The 23,021-nt window shown below is 38.0% G+C and overlaps 3 protein-coding genes and 1 long non-coding RNA gene across 5 annotated transcripts; 2 read left to right on the top strand and 2 right to left on the bottom strand.

Moving 5' to 3' along the window:
- The first annotated feature begins 1 nt into the window (after position 1).
- Positions 2–4,843, top strand: ciapin1 (cytokine induced apoptosis inhibitor 1). The gene is made up of 9 exons (XM_081355810.1): positions 2–228; positions 1,518–1,683; positions 2,815–2,958; positions 3,037–3,116; positions 3,307–3,475; positions 3,845–3,918; positions 4,000–4,118; positions 4,198–4,279; positions 4,357–4,843. The coding sequence occupies exons 2-9, from the start codon at positions 1,527–1,529 to the stop codon at positions 4,465–4,467; spliced, it is 936 nt and encodes a 311-aa protein (XP_081211936.1). The 5' UTR covers positions 2–228; positions 1,518–1,526; the 3' UTR covers positions 4,468–4,843.
- Positions 4,844–5,784: 941 nt separating this feature from the next.
- prmt7 (protein arginine methyltransferase 7) lies at positions 5,785–14,271 on the bottom strand. Of its 2 annotated transcripts, none has more exons than XM_081355808.1 (17): positions 14,005–14,271; positions 13,680–13,716; positions 13,241–13,390; positions 13,052–13,160; positions 11,807–11,919; positions 11,494–11,723; positions 11,229–11,409; positions 10,877–11,001; positions 10,634–10,781; positions 10,458–10,541; positions 8,480–8,527; positions 8,308–8,397; positions 7,690–7,851; positions 7,522–7,596; positions 7,246–7,406; positions 6,286–6,382; positions 5,785–6,141 (listed from the first exon to the last, which is right to left on the bottom strand). In XM_081355808.1, the coding sequence occupies exons 1-17, from the start codon at positions 14,103–14,105 to the stop codon at positions 5,983–5,985; spliced, it is 2,070 nt and encodes a 689-aa protein (XP_081211934.1). In that variant the 5' UTR covers positions 14,106–14,271; the 3' UTR covers positions 5,785–5,982. The 2 variants fall into 2 exon arrangements, with proteins under 2 accessions (XP_081211934.1, XP_081211935.1); XM_081355809.1 differs by having other exon boundaries at positions 10,634–10,769; positions 14,005–14,263.
- On the top strand, positions 14,198–20,307 carry LOC308684553. Its single transcript, XR_014029381.1, has 5 exons — positions 14,198–14,378; positions 15,977–16,029; positions 18,236–18,331; positions 18,414–18,529; positions 18,627–20,307. It is a non-coding gene; the product is annotated as an uncharacterized lncRNA (long non-coding RNA).
- exoc3l1 (exocyst complex component 3-like 1) lies at positions 15,014–21,771 on the bottom strand. The gene is made up of 13 exons (XM_081355807.1): positions 21,542–21,771; positions 19,936–20,111; positions 19,610–19,829; positions 18,651–19,063; positions 18,219–18,508; positions 18,021–18,138; positions 17,801–17,926; positions 17,476–17,576; positions 17,276–17,392; positions 16,861–17,131; positions 16,605–16,760; positions 15,758–15,891; positions 15,014–15,636 (listed from the first exon to the last, which is right to left on the bottom strand). The coding sequence occupies exons 1-13, from the start codon at positions 21,579–21,581 to the stop codon at positions 15,450–15,452; spliced, it is 2,349 nt and encodes a 782-aa protein (XP_081211933.1). The 5' UTR covers positions 21,582–21,771; the 3' UTR covers positions 15,014–15,449.
- Positions 21,772–23,021: the final 1,250 nt, after the last annotated feature.

Raw genomic sequence — 23,021 nt, forward strand, 5'->3', positions numbered from 1 at the left:
CACTACGACATTTTTATATCCAATAAATTGATAATACACAGTAAAGAGTTGAGACATGAAAACCGTTTTTACTAATCAATCAGAGAAGGTTTATGAGATAAGACGTGGATTGCCATTCTACTGGTTTGGCTTATTCTAACAGCAGATGTCATCATCATCATCATCATCATCCAAGCGCGACGTCCATCGTGACCGGTGTTGGAAACACATTTTTAACGCGATAAACAGGTGGGACAGCTGTTTATTATTGTTCAGAAAACTTGTCTTTGTGAATATTCTGTTGTGTGGATGGGTTTTCTGATATTTGGCTAAACTGAATGGTACGTTAAAGCTGTTTTGTTACATTGGAAAGGTGATCTCACTGTCTCAGAGCACAATGATGTCTGTTTACGTTGTGTTGTAACTGCACCGTCATCATGATGCAGCCGATTTTACTGTAAATGGTCATTTGTAATGGTTAGTGTATCTAGGACAGAATCTGGTAGATACAACTTAATACATGCATCTGATTATGAGCTAGTCTGCTAAAGGAACACTAGTACATTCTATATATATATATATATATATATATAGAGAGAGAGAGAGAGAGAGAGAGAATATAGTGCCATATATATATATATATATATATATATATATATATATATATATATATATTATTTTTAATAAATATATATATATATATATATATATATATATTAAAAATAATATATATATATATGGCACTATATAGTAGTGATGTGGACGAGACCGCCTATGCCGAGTCCGAGTCAAGACCGAGTCTTTGAAGGGTCGAGACCGAGTCCGTTGGTTTTCAAATTCAGTCGAGTCCGAGTCGAGACCGAGTCTTTAGGAGTCGAGACCAAGACCATAAAAACATGTCAGTTTTCATATTCATGATTTAATATCACCCCAGTTAATAATCAACAGTTAGGCCTACAGACAAAGCTAGATTGGGAATTGTTTAGAGGAGCAGTCTTAACATCTTAATATGGACTATGCTTTTACTATCATTAAAAAAATCCCTACCACATGCATCATCTTCTGCCTATTTTTCTAAACTGCTTCAACAGTGCTGCTCTGTCATCAACATGTTAAGCCCACCCTGACTTTTTAATCATAGTTAGGATATGCAGAGCAAATTAAAAATTTCTAGTGGTATGTATTCTAGTGGACTAGTGATGGGGACGAGACCGCCTATGCCGAGTCCGAGTCAAGACCGAGTCTTTGAAGGAACAAGTCCGAGTCGAGTCCAAGAAAGCAGAAAACGGTCTCGAGACCGGACTCGAGTACTACATCACTACTATATAGTAATGATGAAAATATAGAGTAATGATGCTGAAAAATCAGCTTTGCATGACAAAAATAAATGATATTTTGAAGTATATTAAAATACAAAACCATTATTTTAAATTGTAATAATAGTTCCCAATATTACTGTTTTTTTTTCTGTAATTGAGCATAAGAGACTCATTCAAAAGCATAAAAATAGTAATGTTTATATATTTATTTATTACCAGTATCAGGTGATGGCAGACCTTGGACTGAAGGAGGGGGACAGGGTGCTGCTGATATGGACTCAGCCATCATCTCCCACTGCACTCAAGGAGTTTGCTGAAACTATTGGCTCTATCGTTGGTAACCAGAGTCTGGTGTCTTTGGAGAACATGGAGAGGCTACAACTTTGTAAGTACACAGACTTAGGCCTGTCACGATAACAAATTTTGCTGGACGATAAATTGTCCAAGAAATTATCGCGATAAACGATAATATTGTCGTACTGAGACCATTTTCATTTAATATAATTATAATGGCATAATAATGCAGGTACACCTTTTCAACGATCTATAAACTTTTATTTCTAAAGAATATTAAACATTGAAAACGGAAAACATTTTAAATATCCAAAAAAATGAACAAAACAACCAAAAACAATGAAAGCAATGGACTCTTAGTGTCTGTTAACAAAATAAATGTCTGTTAATAAAAAAAAAAATGAAACAAAATTGCACTTCAAAAAATATTAAATATTAGGCTTTAGACATTATTAAATAGTGATACATTCCATAACAGGCAAAACTGACAGTTAGGACCTTTGTAAACAAATAAAAAAAGCCTCAACAAGCCATATCACCCAAATTTTGCACTGTTACTCCTGTTACTTTGTCAAGTGATTGTGTACTGTCGGGAAGACAGAGACGCACTTTATTGCGTGCATGCTACGCACTGAAAATACTTGGTTAGGATTAGGGGTGAGGAGTGCGTGCGTATTACACGCCATAAAGAGTGTATCATATGCACGCAAAAACTATTTTTGGCATATAAATGGCACGAGAAATAACATTTGTGGTATAGATATGCATTTTCATGTGATTGGGCTCGCTGTCGCAACTCACAACTAGCGTCTTCTCTCTCTCCCGGCAGTAGCCGCAAACAGTCCCGCGGCCGCCGGCGCTTTCCCATACAAAGACCATGTGACTGACAAGCGCCGCCTTCCCACACAAAGACCATGCAACTGACAACAAGAGGGTTCACTCCTCCTATACGCTAAAGAACCGAGCGAGAGTGGTCATCCAGTCTCTTTGGTAGAGAGAGAGAGACGAGGAAAACAAACAAGCATGCAAATGGAATTATCGCGGCCGGAAAAATTATCGAGCTCATTTTTTTTATCGTGCGATTAATCGACTTATCGACTATCGCGACAGGCCTACACAGACTGAGACTCGCAAGTAATACACTCTTATGCCTTATGAGTTAAAGAATTAAAGGAATCATTCTCCCAAAAATGTTAACACACCTCATATCTGTCTGTTTTAGCTTCTAATGCAGCTTCAAGTTATGACTGGGTTCTCTCAGGCCTTCTGGCTGATAGCTCACCAATCCACAGTTCAGAAATGCTGGCTGAGATCGCCAGAGTGATGAAACCTGGAGGGAAACTTGTGCTAGAAGAGCCAGTAACAGGTATCGAATTCACAACGCCACAGTCTGTACAACATCCTCGAGTGGAATGAATCAGTGCCTTGTAACGTTTCTTCTCAGGTTCTGAAGACAGTAGTGTGAGGACCGCTGGGAAACTGATGTCAGCTCTTAAACTGAGTGGATTAATGTCTGTCACAGAGGTCAGAATTCAGTGATTTTATTAAGTTGATTCAGTGTAGGACTGGGATAGTATACTTTTGACCAGTTTTGAACTTGCCTACTGAAACAGTCTTTTTCTAAAATACAATGAAAGCAAATAAAAGTGCATTAAATTCAGTGGGTCCTAAAGTCTGCATGTCAGCTAAACTAAAGTGCGTTTAATTTTCACAGGTGAAGACGGAGCCGCTGAGCCCAGAAGCAGCCGCAGCTCTGAGAGAGCGCTCAGGCTTCCAGGGAAACACGCTTTCGAGGGTGCGGATGTCAGCATCTAAACCTAACTTTGAGGTCGGATCCTCGACGCAACTGAAACTTTCCTTTGGCAAGAAAACAACTACGACAGGTGTGTGGTTTTTAAGCACTTCCACATTAAATGCAACACAAGGTCAAAATTGACCCCATGAACGTATTCTGGTCTTATTGTGCATGATTCCTCACATCGTTATTCAAAGATAGATTGTTTTTGCAGCGGACAATTTAACTCTTTCCCTGCCAGCGTTTATTTTAGAAAGTTGCCAGCCACTGCCAGCTTTGATCATTTCCACAAAAATCTCCACTTGGAGAATTCTGTCAATGGTGGGGAAGCGTTGTGCTATAATATTGGGAAATTCAGTCAAACACCTCATGTTTTACTTTATACAAGGTTTTGAATGATGTATCAATTAATTTAAAAGGGGCAAATCAATGCATTCACAACACTTGATTTCTGCAGAGAAACCCGCTCTTGATCCAAGCACTGCACAAAAGTGGACTCTATCAGCCAATGATATTGATGACGATGATGTGGTATGTAATGATCTATTCAGTCTTGTGCCTTTTGTGAAGTACCCATACCCAGCACGTTATTTTGCTCCTTCACTTCTCTAGGATTTAGTGGATTCAGATGCACTTTTGGATGCTGATGATCTGAAGAAGCCTGACCCGTCCTCCCTCAAGGCCTCCTGTGGAGATGACTCCAAAAAGAAGAAAAAAGCCTGCAAAAACTGGTGATTACCTCAAATTAAACAACATATAAAGCTGTACACGTTGTATCCATCTACTAACAGGACCGTTCTTGGTCTGTAGCACTTGTGGTCTTGCTGATGAATTGGAACAGGAGAGTAAAGCCGTTCAGAAAGCCAGCCAGCCCAAATCAGCCTGTGGAAGTGTATGTATTTCTATCATTAAATCATTTCTTTGTACTAAGAAGTTTTGTATAAATTCTGACTTATTTTTCCTCTCTAGTGTTATCTGGGCGATGCCTTCCGATGTGCCAGCTGTCCATATATAGGCATGCCTGCCTTCAAACCTGGAGAGAAGGTTCTGCTGGCCAACACTGATATAGCTGATGCATAGACACTCGGTTTTGAGACATTATTACATTCCGTTATGATTCTGCAACATCAAGGCCCAGATTACATTTCCATCTGGTTAATCATCAGGGACACAGCTCAGAGTGTCATCTGTCAATTGAATGGTTTGGTTGTAAACATCTCTTACCATCAGATTTTGTCATAGTATTCAGAGAGATGACTATGTTGAAAATATGAATCTCTGGATTATATCAGTCTCATCTTCATGTATAAGCAAGGAAAGTCCGTTTTGAGTAAAGTTTGTTTTATTTGAAAATCCAAAGCAGTTTGCCTTCTGTATAGTGTAATGTGATTATTTTAAGATAAAATGAAATGCTTAATAAAATTTGTTAAAAATAATACTTGGACTTTTGCCTTATATATTCATATATACTGATGAAAGAGCATTATGCACAGTCACAGGTGAAACGAATATTGTTGATAATCTCCTAACAAGGACCCACATATTAAGGTCTGGGTAGTGGTGAGAATTTACCAACAGAGGTCCGAGGATGGACAAACCACAAACCAGCGACAGGGTGTTGGGCGCCCAAGGCTCATCCATGCATAAGGGCAACGAAAGCAATCTTGTCTGGTCCGAGCCAACTTAAGGTCTACTGTGGCACAGTCACACTAATTCTTAATGATGGTTACAGGAGGAATATGTCACAACACAGTGCATCACACACTGCTACGTAGCCAGAGACCAATCAGAGTGTCTATGATGACCCCTGTCCACCATCGAAAGCGCCTACAATGGGTACGCGAGCGTCGGAACTAGACCTTAGAACAATAGAAGAAGGTCGCCCGGCCCAATGAGTTGTGTTTTTACATCACGGGGACAACCCGTTCATAATGGTGTGTCCTGGTGGAAGTGGCCTCTTTCAGCAGGATAATGCACACATTGTTCTGGAATGGATTGAGGAACATGATGAAGAGTTCAAGGTGTTGCCTTGGTTGGTCTCGAAATTCCCCAGATCTCAATCCAACTGAGCATTTGTGGGATGTGCTGAACCAACCAGTTTGATCCACTGCGGCCTCGCAGCCTACAGAACTTGAAGGATCTGTTGCTAAGGTCTTGGTACCAGATACCACCTTCAGGAGTCTTATAGAGTCCATTCCTCGGCGGGTCGGTGCCGTTTCAGCAGTACACGGAGGACGAACAGCATATTAGGCAGGTGGTCACAATGGTTTGGCTCATCGGTGTATATTCAACCTATTTCATATGATGACTTTAAACAGCATCATGGGACTTGTGTAGTGCCATACAGTTTGAACTAATACTATATAGTATGCAATCAGAATGAATGTGCAAACGACACAAAGTAAGATCTGATGTATTTAAAATCCTTATTACACGTCAGATTGTCTAGATAAGTTACTAAATCACCACTGTGAACATGAATATTGTGGTGTAAGAAGTTCACAGTCATTAAAACTCTTTGGATAAGCAATCTCTTGGAATAAAATGCAAACAACTGATGACCTAGTTCACTTGAGTCTTGAATATTGTCATTGGTCAAGGTTCGGTGACAGAGAAGTCCATTTTAATGTCACCAGTATGAGGTTCAAAGGTTAAATTGTAGGAAAGATCTTCCCTTCCATTCCCAGAAGATTCCCTCACAGATCTGAAGAAGAACACTCCTTGTTTTCGGTGTGGGTTCCACACACAAGCTCCCTGTTAAATGAGGACAAAAACGGTTAAGGTGAATAAGCCAGGAGAGTGACACCTGATTATTACGGTCTTATTTGAATTTCCATTTAAAAAAATCTGAATCTAGATATTGTTTGTACAATAAACGAGGTAACATTTAGCAAATACCTCTTCACTGACTGGCTCGGTTAGGCCCATGCTTACGGTGATGTCCTCAGTCAGCTGATACTCCATCCAGAGAACGACACCATGACAGCGTCCTCTCCTGAAACATCAGTATCAGTCAAGAGCACTGCTGTTGCAGCTAGCATCACATATACAATATCTATTAGGGGTGTATTTTTATAATTATATATATTTCTATATATATATTATTTACATTAATGCACAAAAGTTTGGAGTCAGTAAGATTTTTTTTAAAGAATTAATACTTCCGATTCTGCAAGGATGCATTGAATTAATCAGAAATGACAGTAAAGACATTTATAATGGTAGAAAAGAATGAAGAATGGAAGAATAAATGCTGGTATTTAGATTTAGTTTTTAATCAAAGAATCCTAAAGAAATGTTTTGCAGTTTTACTCTTTTTCAACATTCATAATAATAAGAAATGCTTTACTGAATCAGCATATTAGAATGATTTCTGAAGGATCATGTGGAGTAATGACTGCTGAAAATTCAGCTTTTCCATCACAGAATTAAATTACATTTTAATATACATTTAATACATTAAAATGGAAAAGTTTTTTAAAATTGTAATAATATTACACAATATTACTTTATTTTCTGATCAAATAAATGCAGCCATGGTGAGCATAAGAGACTTCTTTCCATAAATTGTATCAATCCCAAACTTTTGAACGGTAATGTATTTCAATAATAATATATTTTATTTTATACAGTAATAAAAATTTATATTAACATATGATATAACATATTACACAAGATTAATTTAAATTTTAGCAATTTTGCAAAAACAAAATTAATTAGATTTATGTCTATGTTATAAATAAATGCATATTTATAATAATTTAATATCATAATTCTGTTATAAATATACATATTTTATTATCTGATATAATAATTATATTATGCAATATAATAATAGTTATAATATGTTTGTTTTACCCTGTGAATGGCACAGTTCCATCACTGTTGATTGGTTGCTCAGGAACACATTGTGTGAAGTCAAACGTCATGACTGGACGTGGTTTTGTTAGGGCACGACAGGGATATTCCCAGAGTGGGTGTGGCTCTGCCTCCCAGGATTCACGGAAATCCAAAGATTTCTGTGGGTGGAGTTAATCGCAAAAGCATGTTAGTCAACTGCATTAAAATGTCATGTTAATTGTTAAATTCAAGACTGAGGTCAGAGTCAGACCAAAACCTGTAACTAGTACTTACCTGAATCATCTCATCCATAGGACTGACGTCAAAGCCCTCGCAAGTACCGCAGGGAACTCGGATTCGCCACAGATCCTGATTCAAAATTCAAAAATGTACACATTTAGTCTGCAAATGTATAATACAGAAGTTTGTATATCCGACATGTATCCAAAAGAAATAACTGACCTGAAATTCAACAGCGGTTATGTAAAGTGTGGCAGCACGAGGCAGGATGGCAGCGTTGGGCAGAAGCAGCTGGGCCACAGCGGTGCGACAATACCAGAAGAACAGAGAGTGCCACGGCAGAAGACTGGTGCTGAAGTAGGGCTCTCCCATCAATACGGAAATCTGAAGGGAGATTTCAAGCTGCATTTATTTGATCCAAAAAAGTAAAAACAGTAATATTGTGGAAATTGTATTACAAATTTAAAATAACGTTTCTATTTTAATATATTTTAAAATATAATTAATTCCTGTGACGCAAAGCTGAATTTTCAGCATCATTACTTCAGTTTTCAGTGTCACATGATCCTTCAGAAATCATTTAATATGCTGATTTGCTGCTCAAGAAACATTTCTTACTATTATCAATAGTTGTGGAAAGTTGATACATTTGTCTGAATTCACAATCTTTAGTAACATTATAAATGCCTTTACTGTCACAATTGAATGTATCCTTGCTAAAATATGTGATTAAGTCAGATTCTGCAGAGCCTTCAAATCAACAAATCAAGTCAACAAATGCATGTAAAGTACATATATAGTGGGTCTCATGGTGTATACACAGATTCATTTAGTTCGTACCTGATTTCCTTCTAAATCAGCTAATGAGAGCTGCTCAGGTCGTATTCCCAGCAGCTGTACACCATGCTTCAGTGAGTTAGTCTGTAACACCTGTGAGCAGGAGATCAAATGTTTCAGTAGCAATCCTGTCTGAACTCATGTGGGCAATTATTTTTTAGCTTCAAAATCTCACCTGTTCAATCACTTGCTTTGCCATTCCAGAGTTTTCCAAACTGAACACCTGAAAAGACAGAAAGAAAGATTCATATACAGTATGTTGTCTCAAAACTTAGTAAGCTGCCTACCTAGACAATATTTTAAGGTGTCATAGGTATATTTTCAATGCTACATTTTAAGGCAGCACTATTTATCCTTCACAAAAAACGTAATCCCAGAATGAAGAGATTATTTCTGTAGTTAGCTTAGCAACATGCTAACATCAAACTCTGTAGTGCATAGTTGCACAATAATTTACTTGTTATATTTCTGTAGTTAGCTTAGCAACATGCTAACATCAAACTCTGTAGTGCATAGTTGCACAATAATTTACTTGTTATATTTCTGTAGTTAGCTTAGCAACATGCTAACATCAAACTCTGTAGTGCATAGTTGCACCAGAGCCCGTCTACGGAGAGCCTACCCACTCCCTATTAAGTCCTATTGTACCGAGTTTTGGTTGCAGTTCCACCAGAGTTCCACTGGGGGCGATCGTCCATGAGTGCAGAATGAATGGGAGTCTATGGGGCTAGACGGCTAAATGTGTCTCTTTCACCCGATTGCCGTTGAGAAATGTCAGATTTGATGGTAGGTTTTGCAAGTTCAACATGGGTTATAGGTCGAAAGTTGAATGAAGGAGTACTTATTTCTTTTCGATTTCTTACAGGTTGAGTTGTTGTTGCCCATTACACGCTAGCATTCTGCTAATGAACGCTGATTGGTCAGTGAAAGACCAGAGATACAGCTTGATGGCATCGTGTCATCCGAAGCAGGACCAGAAACAAACAAAACAAAAACTCTTCTAGCACGTGTTTACACCTGTGCCGGCTGTGTTGTCGAGGCCTCGAGTGAAAAGAAAGTGCAGCGCGCGAACGCACCAGAGTGACTGAAGGATTGCCGTTAAGCAGTATCTCTGGTCGTACGATGTGTATGACGTCATTGACACTTTAAAAGACTTTTTAAAGCAAATAAGTGACTCTAAAAAATCTAACACCCAGCAATGTGTAATTTCTTTGCATCTCCTTTCGAATACAACATTCAAATTACTAGACAAAAAATTATATCCTGAGAAAAGTGGATTTTGATGTGTATAGCGCCATAGACCTCCATTCATTCTGCACTTGTCAGAGTGGAACTGCAACCAGTTCAGAAGCCGGACGTGTACTGAGAGTGAAACTTCTCGCCTTATTAGACATTCTCTGGTTGCACTATAATTTACTTGTTATATTTCTGTAGTTAGCTTAGCAACATGCTAACATCAAACTCTGTAGTGCATAGTTGCACTATAATTTACTTGTTATATATAGTTTATTTTCACTTAAAACAGATACCCAATATTGTATTTTTAGCTTAGCAACATGCTAACATCAAACTCTGTAGTGCATAGTTGCACTATAATTTACTTGTTATATATAGTTTATTTTCACTTAAAACAGATACCCAATATTGTATTTTTAGCTTAGCAACAAGCTAACATCAAACTCTATTGGTCAATTCAATTGCAAATCGTGTAGTTGCTTATAATTTACTTAATTTATAATATACATGATAAAAATAGTTCAATTTGACTCTGAAATTATTTACCTAATATTGCATCATCATCTTAGCAACATGCTAACATCCAACTCTACTGAAATCAACTGTAAGTCGTGTAGTGCATTGAGTTGCTTATAGTTTACTTCAAAATGTACTCCCTAAAAATAGTCAATTTTCATTTAAAACAGATTATTTACCCAATATGGAATTGTTAGCTTAGTATCATGCTATCATCAAACACTGTTGGTCAATTTCAAGGCATGTATATAGAGAGTTGCTAATAATTTCCTTAATCTAATTCTGAGTTTCCATGATGCTGCCTCAGAAGTGTTTATGTAAGGAGAAGGCAGATCACCAAGTTTAGAAGCAGACCTAAATTTGTGAATCTTAAGACTCAAGCAAAAACATGGGCTACTCACCTTTTTAGATCCAAGCAGATGAGCAAAAATAGGTAACAGGCTCCCATCACTGACAGATAAACACACACTGTCTGGTTTCAGAATCTGCAAGCATACATGCAAACACACTAAATTATGAGCCATCGCCAGAAAGCAGAAAACAGTAAATCAACAGTGAATGTAAAAGTATAACTTACACTGCGTAATGCGTTCACATAACTCTCAGTCCTCTGTTCGTCGTTTAGTTCCCCGAAGCGAGGCCTCGTCCAGACCAGGTGGGCCTGACAGCTGCAGGACGGCCGAAACTGCGCCTCTTTGACAATATTTTGTTCACTAAAAGACAGACTGTCAAAAATATAATACCGTCTTCCTCATAGACAGTTCCGCTTAAAACCGAGGGCATGTTATATGTCTAAAACACTGATTGAAAGCATCTTTACCTGTTCGTAAGGTTGTACCACAGACTGTAGTCATCATGGGAGACGATTAAGCTCAGCTCTTCTCCTTCTGAAACATTCTTCTCTGCAGGGAGGAAGTAGACACTCTGCATCCAGTGATCCCTCCACTGAACATCACATGATGCAAGATATTATCAAATATATTTATACCAAGTCAAAGTAATACAGTGTTCGTATTAGAGAGGCCTCTTCCAAAGACATTCCACCCCAAATGTTTATATTATAATAAATTAATACTGTAATTTTTAGCATTGTGACATTCAAAAACTAATGTCAAGTAAGATGATTCTTGATATTCGCTCATTAATATTAGCAGCTGAGCACCAGTACTTACAGGGTAAGTTTGAGGCTCTGAATAGGTCCAACTAGGGGCCATAGTGCACACAACGTTGCCATCAGGGTCCATGTCGATGTCCCACCAGGATAAGACTACCTGTGCTCTCCCGCTGGTCTGGGCCTTGAACTGTGCCGTGTAGGACTGAGCAGCACTGCTAACCGGCTTGCTGAAATCAACACTAGAGTGGAAAAATAGATCAGTTAATTATACAAAAAATGGCCCATTTTAATTTAGTGAGCTGAACTACCATCCAAACTTGTACCTGAACATGGTGCAGATGGGCCCGAGGGGAGTGAAAGACTCTGGAGGCACCTGGCTAAGCTGGATGTCACAGACAGAGGGCGCTCCTGCACACTCCACTACAGCAGAAGAGGGCAGCAGTTTGTTCCCATCCACCTCTATGGGTTGCATCTGTGACCATTTCCACAGCATATCCGACTCCACCAGCTGGGAATAGACCGTGGCACGGTGCGGCACAGCTTCACAACCTGCCTGTGCCAGTGAGAGCAGCAACATTAAACACTTAAAAGACACAGCAAAATGTATAACTGCAATTTACAACTGTATTTATTTACCTTGACAAGGTGTGTGTGTGCATGTTCATAGCTGGGCAACGCGCCTTCTCCGATCAGCTCTGTATCAAACAGCTCCGTGACAAGGATGTTTGCTCGTTCTTGCATGTCTCCATCTGCAGATACAAACTCAATTATATTTGCAAGGCATTCAAGGTGGTACAAATGAGGTTGTCCATTACAATATTTACAATATGACACTTAAGTTGCTTATGTCTATAAGTATATATATATATATATATATATATATATATATATATATATATATATATATATATATATATATATATATATATTTTTTTTTTTTTTTTTTTTTTTTAAATATATTATATATATATATATATATATATATATATATATTATATTTTTTTAATTATGAAACAAAATTATATATGAAAAAATAATTTTATAAATTATTTGTGTGTGTGTGTATATATATATATATATATATATATATATATATATATATATATATATATATACACACACACATACATATATATATACACAAATAATTTATCAAATCATTTTTATATATAATTTTAATGTTTCATAATAAAGAAAAAAATTATATATATATGAAGAGTTCAGATGCAAAAGCCACTAAGTGCCATCTGAAATTTTCTTCTAGAATGATCATTTTTATCAAGCTCATATATTTAAGTTCAGTAATTTCACTTAAATGACAATTAATGGGTAATCTTCAGTGCCATTTAAGTGAAATTATTGAATTTAAATATACGGGCTTGATAAAAATGATCATTCTAGAAGAAAATGAGAAGAAAAGTATTATTTATCATTTATGAAAAGTATTTAATATACAAAATGACGGAGCCCCGCACATACGTTTATCCGCATGCCATGTGCAATCCGCATGCTCCGTACAAAATATGTATTAAAAAATATACAATATACAGTATATACAAATGACAGGTATATAATTTTAACATTTTCACAAATATTTATCATAGAAAAAATATTATTTATTAATTATTATTTATTAATACATATATATATTTATTAATCCTTAAGTACCTATTGGTGCTGCACAGTGTACAGTGATACGTTATATTCAATAAGTAGTTATACTATACATTTTATCCTATATTTGAATACTGTTTGAATGCTGTTGCAACCAATCAACATATATGACTGTAATGATCAGTTTTATAATCACTACAATAGAACACAAATGAACAGAACTTGTCGGATCTACTTGGATAATAAGTATAATGATTGTTATCTAACCTGGTCCAACCGTAACTTCTGTGGAGTGTTTGTTGATGATCTTGATTTTGTCTGAGAAGCCGTTCCTCTCCGTGATGGAAGTGGCAGCCTGTGCCATGGGCTTAAACACCTGTGTGGTATTCACATTTTTGTCGTCAGCTAAATTCCATCTTATTAATCAACATTCAATACATGAGCATTAGCAAGTACCTCTATGGCATAGCAGTAGTCGGCACCAGCCGTCACAGCCATCATGGATAGCAGACCCGTCCCAGTGCCGATGTCCAAGACCACCACCCGTTCACCGCGGGCCTTCACTCTGCTAACCGCTGCCCGGATGCCTTGGTAGTATTTCTCATTCTTAGGAACACAAGGCAGGATGATTCAAATTTAGCCAAGTTTCTCTATGTTTAAAACCAGATCATTATCAGTCCATATGCTTTTGGAAAATGTCAAATTAAGCAAATCTTGATTGTTCACCCAAAAAAAGAAAATTCTGATTTTCTTTTTTACGTGGAACATGAATTCAAAGCAAAATGCCCTTCATTATAGGAGCTAAAAAAAAATAATTAGAACCATAATTTTGATTTACAGTATTTCTTTATGTAATTGTATTATGTGTATGTATGTTTCCAACAACAAAACTCACTCTGTCTTTATCATGGAGCATATCTGCATAGCAGGACCTAGGTAGGAGACACACAAACCATTATCAAGCGATGTCCAAATAATGTACACCCTGTCCCATGACAGGATAGCACATGACTACAATTCGATTAAGTGTAATTGATATTCTGGCACAGTTACCTACATGTCCACGTGTTAGAACAACAATAGCAAGTCACTGTCTAGAATTTTCACGTAATTTAGTAAAGTTTAATTTTTGGAATAGTATCATAGATTACTTCTACATAAAAAGGCAAATATCAGTTGTTGTGTAAGTATGGTGATGTTACATTAGATGGATTACACACCTCGCAATCTCCTGATGGTAATCATACTCCTCGCTTTCCTCAACCCAGTCTAGCGCTCCGGTTGTTGGATTTGCACGACCGCAAAAGGTCTTCATTGTCATTTCAGTCTTAAGAAAACACACTAAAGTATGAATGTTTTGTACTATTAGTGTCTAGATCGTTCATAAATAGATTAATACAACATGATCTCTCTGGGCGCGGCCATGTTTTTTCAAGAAGTCACGCCCCTAAGATCACGTGACCACATAATGCATCTTCCCTTCAGCCGTTGCCAAAATGACTTAAAATGCTTTTAGGTTTGAAATTTTGATGTTTTTTGTTTAATAACGAAGAAACAGCTCACATATTGGTCAAAGTTGCGATTTTAAATCAAGGTGAGTGATTGGCTGTCCTTGTCTTTGAAATGTTGGGCCCAGTAAGCACTTTAAAAGCTTGTCTTGTTATTGAACATTAGCTCTCCATCAGTTTTGTAGTGTGATTCCCTTCTCAGTCATTGGTGACCTGGGTTTGTAAAAAAATTTAAAAACACAGCAAAGGTTTTTTTTGTTGTTGTTGTAGATTGCAAAGCAAATGTTTGTGCATTACATGTAGTGTTGCAGTTGTTTTCTTGTGTCGTTAATAATAGCCTGATGAATTGACAAATAATTTTTCAAGCTGATGGTGTTGTTGAGCAATAGATTGAGTGCAACCAAATAGGTTAATGCCTCTAAACATATTAATCTAAAATAATCCCTTGATACATGATTTTATTATTATAATTATAATGATTTCTCTTTTTGTAGCCTGTTTAGTCCCATGTCTCAAATCAGTATCCTATAAATGAAAACGTATCCACGGGTTCAATAATACCCTTACAAATACTAATATGGCTGAAATAATGTCATAAGTTACCAAATAATGTGTCATGGTACAGTGTTATCAGATTGTTAATGGTACACTATATTCATCATGTGCCATTGTATTTAGGTTGTTAGCGTAATAACCTTGAAACAATTTTATATGTTGTTTTAAAATTCATTACTTTATTGACTGTCAACCACAATATACATAGTGAACAACAATATACAAGTTTTAAAGCAATTGATTTAATATCTTTGGGAACGCTATGTTTGGTAATGTTAACATTTTTATAAATTTACATTAAAAAATGATCACCCCCAAATATTTGAAAATGCAATGAGCCAGATTGCGCAGTGCTTTCTCTTGTATGTTAAATTTTGTTTTTAAATGTCTTGTACATTTTGTTTCTGCACTTTTTTGTAAGTAAGCATTCAGTGAGATCATAAATGTAAATATTTGTGGGCACATTATAATTTACTAATATAACAGTGCATTGTTCAGACAAGAAAAAGCAGAAAACGAATAGACGAGTCTTTTGAATACTGATGAATTAAAAATGAATTTCCCATTCACTTGGCTGGATAGGTAGTTTATCCGAGTGCTTCTCAAGTACACTTTGCAGTAGGCAGACAAAAATGCATGCTGGAAGAGGGCACAAGGATTTCTGTGAATATAGGGCGGTATCCTGGTGGTAAAGGTGGGCTGTTCTGCTCCAGAAAATCTAGTATTGACTTCCGCACATCTTTGGGCACATCCCCTCTTACATCCAACAGGGCAGAGACATGCTCCTCACTGAAAAGACACACTTTGTAAGTTTAAATAATCTCTTGGCAATTGGCATTGATTAATCTCTGTATTAGAATTGATTTTAGAATATTAAGATCTATTGGGAATGCTTGGTTTGAAATCTCACTTAATATCTGGGTACTTGGCTACCAGTTCAGAAATCTCCAGTATTAGCATGGCTGGGTCTTTCACATTGATTATGTCAGCCAGTGCAAGTATCAAAGCTGTGGGATTCACCTCGCCTATTGTCCCATCAATCTCCTTTAAATGTAAAAACAGCAGTGAAATAGTTAAAGTCATTTAATTTCCACAAACATATACTAATACGTTCTTGTATTGTTCCTAGAGGTCTGCTACCTGACCAGAGCCTGATGAGATCCAATGAATTGTCGAGTTCAGGTCAGTTTCTCATGAATAACTTAGGTTTGTGTCAGATTTGGGTTTGCAATTAATTCATATTGGGTTATGTTTTAATTAATGTGACTTTTTGTTAGCATTTATGTTTCATCTTTGAGTCAAAGCTGAATCTGTGTGTCTGGGTCTACTTGCTAGGAGAAGAAATATAACACTTTAAAATAGTTAACCCTGCCTGGACCATTTTAAACCCCAGGTAAACAGAATCCTGGGTTATCTTGTTTTATGTTTTACACTGCTCTTACTTTAACTGGGGTTAACAATAATCCTGGGTATTCACAAACTGAAATTTCACACTGTAGACCTACATTCCTAAACCCTATAGCATGTGGCCTGTTTACATAAATGCTTTAGCATTGCATGTTCTCATATTATATATTGCCATCTGAAAAAAAAGCTAATTTGGGTTAGGTTTGGCCAAATTTGCCAATTCTTGTTGGCTTGGGCCAAATCAGGTCATAGAGTCCCAATTACGAGGTTGAGTTTAAAACCATTGCAGACTTCTAAATGCTCCTAAAGTACAAAAATACCTAAATAAATGAATGTAAATGGGCTTTCACCATGCTTTGAAGGTGGTCCCTCAGCTGCTGAGCATCCTGTGACATTCGCTGGGCCAATTGATTTCGCTCATCATTACTTTTGCAGACTAGTCTCTTCTGCATCAGTGCTCGGACATACTCAACAACAGTTAGCCATTGACATTCCTCCTTTAGCCTCTGTAGATGATGGATGACCACAAAATGTTAATTGGTAAAAATATACACTAATTTTATTGTGTAGTCTATGTAATTTTTGATGCCTGGTGTAAACACTAACCTGGCGACAAGGTTGCCGCACTCTGTTGTAGAGTTCACAGTGACGTTCTAGAACCCCACACATATTTGAGGTTACATCTCCCTGGTCCAGCCAGGTACGAGACAGGAGCTCTTGTAGATGAGGTTGCAGCTCAAACAAGAGATGGTCCATGACTAGGCGACATGCCTTTCTCACAGCACGGTCCAGGGCAGCCAGAGGTCCAAGTGGAATGCGAGAATGCCGGTTTGAAGGGAAGGAGCACAACTGCTTCTGCAGACTTTCTGTGGAGGTTCTAGATGTATATTTAAATCAAAGATTTAAATATACTGTTTATAAGCACCTCTAACACTCACAAAACTTCTAAACACACACATTTTCAAACAAACATCACACAAATACAGACATACTGTAAAAAGATACTTGTACATCATCTCACTTGAGGATGATGCAGTTGCTGATGCAGGCCAGCAGATAATGGAGGTAGAACTTGTTACTGTTTATGGTTTGATCCCTGCGATGCTCCTTCCCAAATTCTATGATTGCATCTCGAAATCTGTTACAATATAGTGAGAAGAAAGGACAAAAATGTGAATTATCAATTAGAATAATGATACCAGTATTGCTAAACATACACACCGGCTGAGGAGATTCTCCATCTCATAAAGACCCATTTGGATTGTCTGGTCCCGCAGAGCTTCACTTATCATCAAGGCCACCCGTGCATTTTCTTCTAGCATCTAATAACCCAGACATCAGAGCAGTTCATATATATCAGTGCTGATATTAGATAAAATCTTTCTCATTAGCTATGTTTCCATCCACCTATTTTATGTGCATTTTGAGATATTGCAAAAGAATGATGGGTGGAAACGCCAAGATGCGCATAAATTTGGCGCACAAGTTAAATTCACAACTTTGGATGGAAACATTGCTTCTGTTGATCTAGCCATTGGTGGAGTACCTGAGCGATGATGGTTGGAAGGCTGGTGTGATAGCAGCCCTCATGGTCAATATCTGGTTCCTGATCTCTCTGCCAGTCTGTCAGCTCTACCTCTAGAGCCTTGTGCATCCACTCTGAGACACTTTTCTGCAAACAATCACAGTAAAATGTCTCGAACATGTGGCCTGTAAATCCAGAGAAGACAAGGTAAATGGTAAAAGTTTAGAGACCTGGCTCTTACCCGAACTTTTTGGACATATTTGTTCTGCAGCTGCTCAAGACCTTCCTGAGATATGAGAGGTCCCATGTCCTCAATGTCTAGCTCAGCTACAAGGGCTGGCTCACCCATCATCTCTGAGCTTAAAGAACACATTCTAATATGTATTACTTTTCGGTTACTAATTGACCAAATTCAAATATAATCTAAAGATTTACCTACCTGTTGTATATGTGCAGAACCCAGTTAAGAACAGCAAAGATTTCCCCACCCTCTAGCTCCCATCCACTAACCAGTCCAAGATGGTTCTGCAAGAACTGGTGGCAGGAGCGCAGGTAAGCTCTTGTTAAATGATAGTGAGTTGGAACACACTGTTCCAGAAAATGCCGCACTGTTGAAAGATCTCCCATTATGCAGTGCTGTAGTGCAGACAAGTGACTTGCAAGCCCTGGTCCTTGAGTGTGCAAGTAAGACACGCTACGGAAACGTGCTGACACTGCCTCCTCCATCACCTAACCAAATAGTTTGAACAGGTGCATATTAAGTAAATTTAAATCACAAGCCTTTTTTACACTTTAAATTTAGTCTTGCCATCATACAAACAACTTTTTCCTTTACTTCTACCAATAGGAAACTTAGTGCTTATCATCAAACCTTGAAGAAGCGGTCCCTCCAACAACGTGGTCTCCCAGGGGGCATGGGTGTGTTGTGTCCCGATGTTGACCTCCGCTCCTCCAGAAAGATCTGATCCAGTGCTTCTTCACGCTCCACTATCCGTACAGCTGACACAAAAGGTGTGGGGTTCTGACGAGAATGCGTCAACCCACTCCCCACCACTGCCCAAAGCTCCTTGGCAAGGGCATCCACCAGGCGTCCAACACCTGAGAAATAATTCCGCACCAACTCCTCATCCTCAGAGGTTAATCCTGTTGCAGATGATCCCCTGGCTCCCTGGAGCTGCAGCAGTACCTCATCCTGCCAGCGCTCTAGTTCCATTAGCCGAGCATGAGCTTCCAATAGTCTCCGAGACTCCACTAGCCTCTCTGTCTCTAGCACCATACTCCGCACTGACATGAAAGAGGAGACAGCAAATCTTGTATTACTTTGGCATTAACAAACCTCAGTACTTAAGTGGGTGATAGAGCTGTGTTATTATTTAGATAGCTATAAACTTGTCAACTTTAATAGAGACTTTCTTGCTCTGCCATAACAGTAGTGGACTTAAAAACTGGAGACCAAGACATTTTACACTATACCCGCTACAGTGTCTGCAATTCAGTCTGTCCTGCAGTGACTCATAAAATCAAATTTGCTTGGCTAGAATTGCTTGTTTTCACATAATTTATGTATTTGAGAATATTTGGCTTTTAGGCAAGTTGTCCAATCCTACTCCTGGAGGCCAACTGTCTTGAAGAGTTTAGCTCCAACCACAATCAAGGTAATCAAGGACTTCAGAATTACTGGAAACTTCCAGGCAGTTATGTTGTAGAATCTCCTTGACCAGGATTGGACACCCTTGCTCTGACATTCAATACTTAACCAAAATATCTATAGAGGGCATGCAAAAATAATAAGGACATGCAGTTCACTGAAAAGGGCAGGGAATCACTAACCTTTATAGAGGCGTGGAAGGTTGCTAACTGCAGCAAAGAGCTGGTGGTGATTGACAGAAACCTCCCTAAGTGTCTCCAGTGTAGTTACTTCTTCAGAATTTTTCCTGGACTCCAAGTTGACCTTGTGCATGTCATGAGACACTTCTCTGAGCTCAGCTCGTGCTTCTCGCAATTGACCCAGACCCCAGTCAACACCTTCCAGGTACGACTGTACAACTGACTTAAAAATGCAAATGAGCAGATTACTTTTCTTGCAGACATTTTTAGATCATTTAGATTTAGATCAGGTTTTTAGAGGCTTTCTAATTGAAAGTATCACTACTTACCTTTAACCTTGAATGAATCGACGCAGTTCGTTGACTTTCTCTTTTCCTGTATTGTCCAAGTCTCTCCAGATGCTCTGGACGACAAAAGACACCTGAGGCCCATTTCAGCGCAGCGCCCCGAGCCAAACACTCGGCTCTCTCCAGCTCTGGCCACACCTCAACTGGGACAAGGGCATCTTTCAGTCAAAATGGGGGAAAAAATACTTAGCCCATGTGATAAAGAAATAACTATGCCCACAGCAAAGAAAATCCAATGTGAATGGTAGTTGTTCAGTTTCAATGTTATGAAGTTATTGCTGATTGTGTAAGAGAATGCATACTTGTTTTTGAAAGCCTTGTTTGACTTGCACAATGAAAGACTTTAACAGTCTCTATATGTTCACGAGACAGATTATTTAAACCAGCATAAGGCTACATCTAAAAGAGACTTTTTAGCAAACTTTGAAACTTCAGCAGATGAATTGATCTCCTCTCCTAAGAATGACTCAGCGGTGTTCTGATCGTTTTGAAGGCTGAAGTTTCAAAATTTCCATTCTGTAAGCCTCAATCCCATGGGTGCTCAAGAGCTGAAACACCCACGGGAAAGTATGTAAGAATACAATTACTAAGACACTTTCAGGGCAGAAACTGCATGTTTTTCCCCTCTCCATGAAAAATGACAGAATCATGCAAAACAGAGGTTCATAATTTAGTGACCAGTTGTAAGTGCTTGCCAGCTTACAGCTGAGGTCTATGTACAACTGACCATACACTTTTTCTCCGGCCTTTAGGGAGGTGATGTATCTTTTATTCACAACATTACAGTTTGATTTAAAGTCTGATTTGGAGCAAAAATTTGTAAGACTTTTTAATCCTTTATTAGAAAATGAACAACCCATAAAGCACTAGAAATTATGTAATCTATTCAGCCATGATTTAATTACTTCATTAAGCTGTGTTGCTGTGCTGCCATTCACATTACCATGGTTACATTGACTTCTCTAATTGGTGTCCCTTTCTTCAGGATTGTGGATAATGTAGTACTTCACCAGGAATTTGGCCAAAACCACAATGATTCATGACTTGTACAAGAACCATATACAATCACTTAAAGACCTCAGAGGTTAGTGTACGTACTGAATGTTTGATACATTACTACTAAAACTAAATGTATTTATGGAGAACTGTTATTTGCTATTGTGCTTTTATTTGGATATAAACCCTGTGTTCAGGTTTATTCCCTTTTTGACAGCATTTTTGCACGGCACAATGTTATATGTTGAGTACATTGTGCATTATGAATATGTCTTGTTATTAATTTACCGTGGTGCTGAAATGCATCCATTTGACCAAATTCAAGTCCTTCAACCCATAGTTTTTTATACATATATAAGGACAAAAAGTCAAGCAGGCTATTATGGCTGGACGTTATGAGGGTAGGTGGAACCCTACATAATTCCCCTGGCAGAAACATATGCTGCTTATATTTAATTTTATGACTTGTCTTTCTTTCTCTTTTATTTAGATTTACACTCTAGATCTCTCTACTAGCGCAACATTATCACTTTATAAACAAACGCTTGCATAATGCATATCATCATTGCAAACAAACAGAAAGGATGTGTACCTTCATGATTGTCTCGGCCATTCGTGTCTCCGTCTGACATTTAGGCTTGTTGTTCCACCGTCCACCGTTCTGCCACTAAGAGACTGCCCTGCCCAGAGGGCCTGCTCAGTGTCGCCAGATACAGCAATCAGCAGAGACGCAGAGAGTAATGAGGAGGAAGAAGAGAGAGGGTGCATACCCACTTCACCGCTAGCCTTGCTCTCTCATACTCCCAGACACATCCTCTGCTCAGAGGCCGGCAGGAAGGGAAGGGAGGAAGGGAGAGAGCGCAAGAGGGACGGAGGGAAAGCGGGCACTCCGCCCTCTAAATGATCCAGATGGTGAGATGTGGGGGTGGCCTTCATGTGCAACAGTGCCTCTCTGTGTCTGAGGTAGTTATAATCCAATATATTTCAGTGGAAGTGCTTGGGATAATCGAACAAAGGTTGTATGTGGTTTGACATAATCATTGGCGATCATTTGTATTGTTCCTTAAAGTTCTTACCAGTGTCTTGTGATCGCTCACAGCTGCTGGTTGTAGAGCAAACATGAGAGGAATCTAAGTTCAGAGGCCCCTTAATGAAATTGTTTATTTGGTTAAGTGTCGTGGCCTGTGACTTACCCCATGACTGTGTTTACACATCTCTCTGGATCCCCAGACCAGACTCTACCAAACACAAAAATCACTAACTTGAGTATTAGTACACACAGCTGGTGATGAAGATGTGTTGAAATGGATTTTGATGTAAGTTTATTCAAAAATAGACTATAATTACTCAGCCCTCTGGAATGCTTTATTTTAACATTTTAATTGTTTCTCTCTGCACTCTAAATTGTATAATTGACCGTAGTCCAAGGCAAACAGTTTCCTACACAACTATAGTTTAAAAGAACAGTTCACTTAAAATGAAAATTCTGTCATCATCTACTCTCCCTCAAGTTGTTTCAAACCTGTATGAAATTCTTTCTTCTGCTGAACAACATTGACTTCTATAGTATTTTTTTCCTACTATGGAAGTCAATGGGGTCCATCAACTGTTTGGTTACCAGCATTCTTCAAAATATATTCCTTTGTGTGTTCAGCAGAAGAAAGAAATTCATACAGGTTTGAAACAACTTGAGGGTGAGTAAATAATGACAGAATTTAAATTTTTAAGTGAACTATTCCTTTAATGTCTAGCTTTTCACTCCTTAGTCTCTTTCTCTTTTAACCCTGTTTTAATGTCCATTTCTATTCATTTATTTGGTTTGCTGCCATATAATAAGCAGGATGTCAAATCAGCTGGTCATTACTGCTAAATAAACCCTTTTGTTGAGATACAAGCCTTGATCACCCTGCTTCTGTTTATTTCGCTATAATGACTGGCTGATACACTACTTTTCGCATCTAGCCGATACAGATTGTTCTGTGCTTTCTGATAGTTTGCAAGCCTTCTAATGTAAAAAAATACCGTTCTTCCTTAGCAGCAGTATGTGCTAAAAATAGCTGTGACTAGACTTT

The sequence above is a fragment of the Scardinius erythrophthalmus genome (assembly GCF_964197995.2).
Source record: "Scardinius erythrophthalmus genome assembly, chromosome: 24".
NCBI classification, from domain to species: Eukaryota; Metazoa; Chordata; class Actinopteri; order Cypriniformes; family Leuciscidae; genus Scardinius; species Scardinius erythrophthalmus.

Excerpts from the sequence above, each read along its gene's own strand:
- ciapin1 (XM_081355810.1), top strand. The coding sequence starts at position 1,527 with ATGGCAGACCTTGGACTGAAGGAGGGGGACAGGGTGCTGCTGATATGG. Across the intron at positions 3,117-3,306 it reads GATTAATGTCTGTCACAGAG|GTGAAGACGGAGCCGCTGAG; the intron begins GTCAGAATTCAG and ends TAATTTTCACAG. Across the intron at positions 3,919-3,999 it reads ATATTGATGACGATGATGTG|GATTTAGTGGATTCAGATGC; the intron begins GTATGTAATGAT and ends TCACTTCTCTAG.
- prmt7 (XM_081355808.1), bottom strand. The coding sequence starts at position 14,105 with ATGACAATGAAGACCTTTTGCGGTCGTGCAAATCCAACAACCGGAGCG. Across the intron at positions 11,410-11,493 it reads CCCATCTGCACCATGTTCAG|TGTTGATTTCAGCAAGCCGG; the intron begins GTACAAGTTTGG and ends TTTCCACTCTAG. Across the intron at positions 10,782-10,876 it reads TGGTACAACCTTACGAACAG|TCTGTCTTTTAGTGAACAAA; the intron begins GTAAAGATGCTT and ends TATTTTTGACAG.
- exoc3l1 (XM_081355807.1), bottom strand. The coding sequence starts at position 21,581 with ATGTCAGACGGAGACACGAATGGCCGAGACAATCATGAAG. Across the intron at positions 20,112-21,541 it reads TGGCCGAGACAATCATGAAG|ATGCCCTTGTCCCAGTTGAG; the intron begins GTACACATCCTT and ends TTTGACTGAAAG. Across the intron at positions 19,064-19,609 it reads CCTTCCACGCCTCTATAAAG|TGCGGAGTATGGTGCTAGAG; the intron begins GTTAGTGATTCC and ends CTTTCATGTCAG.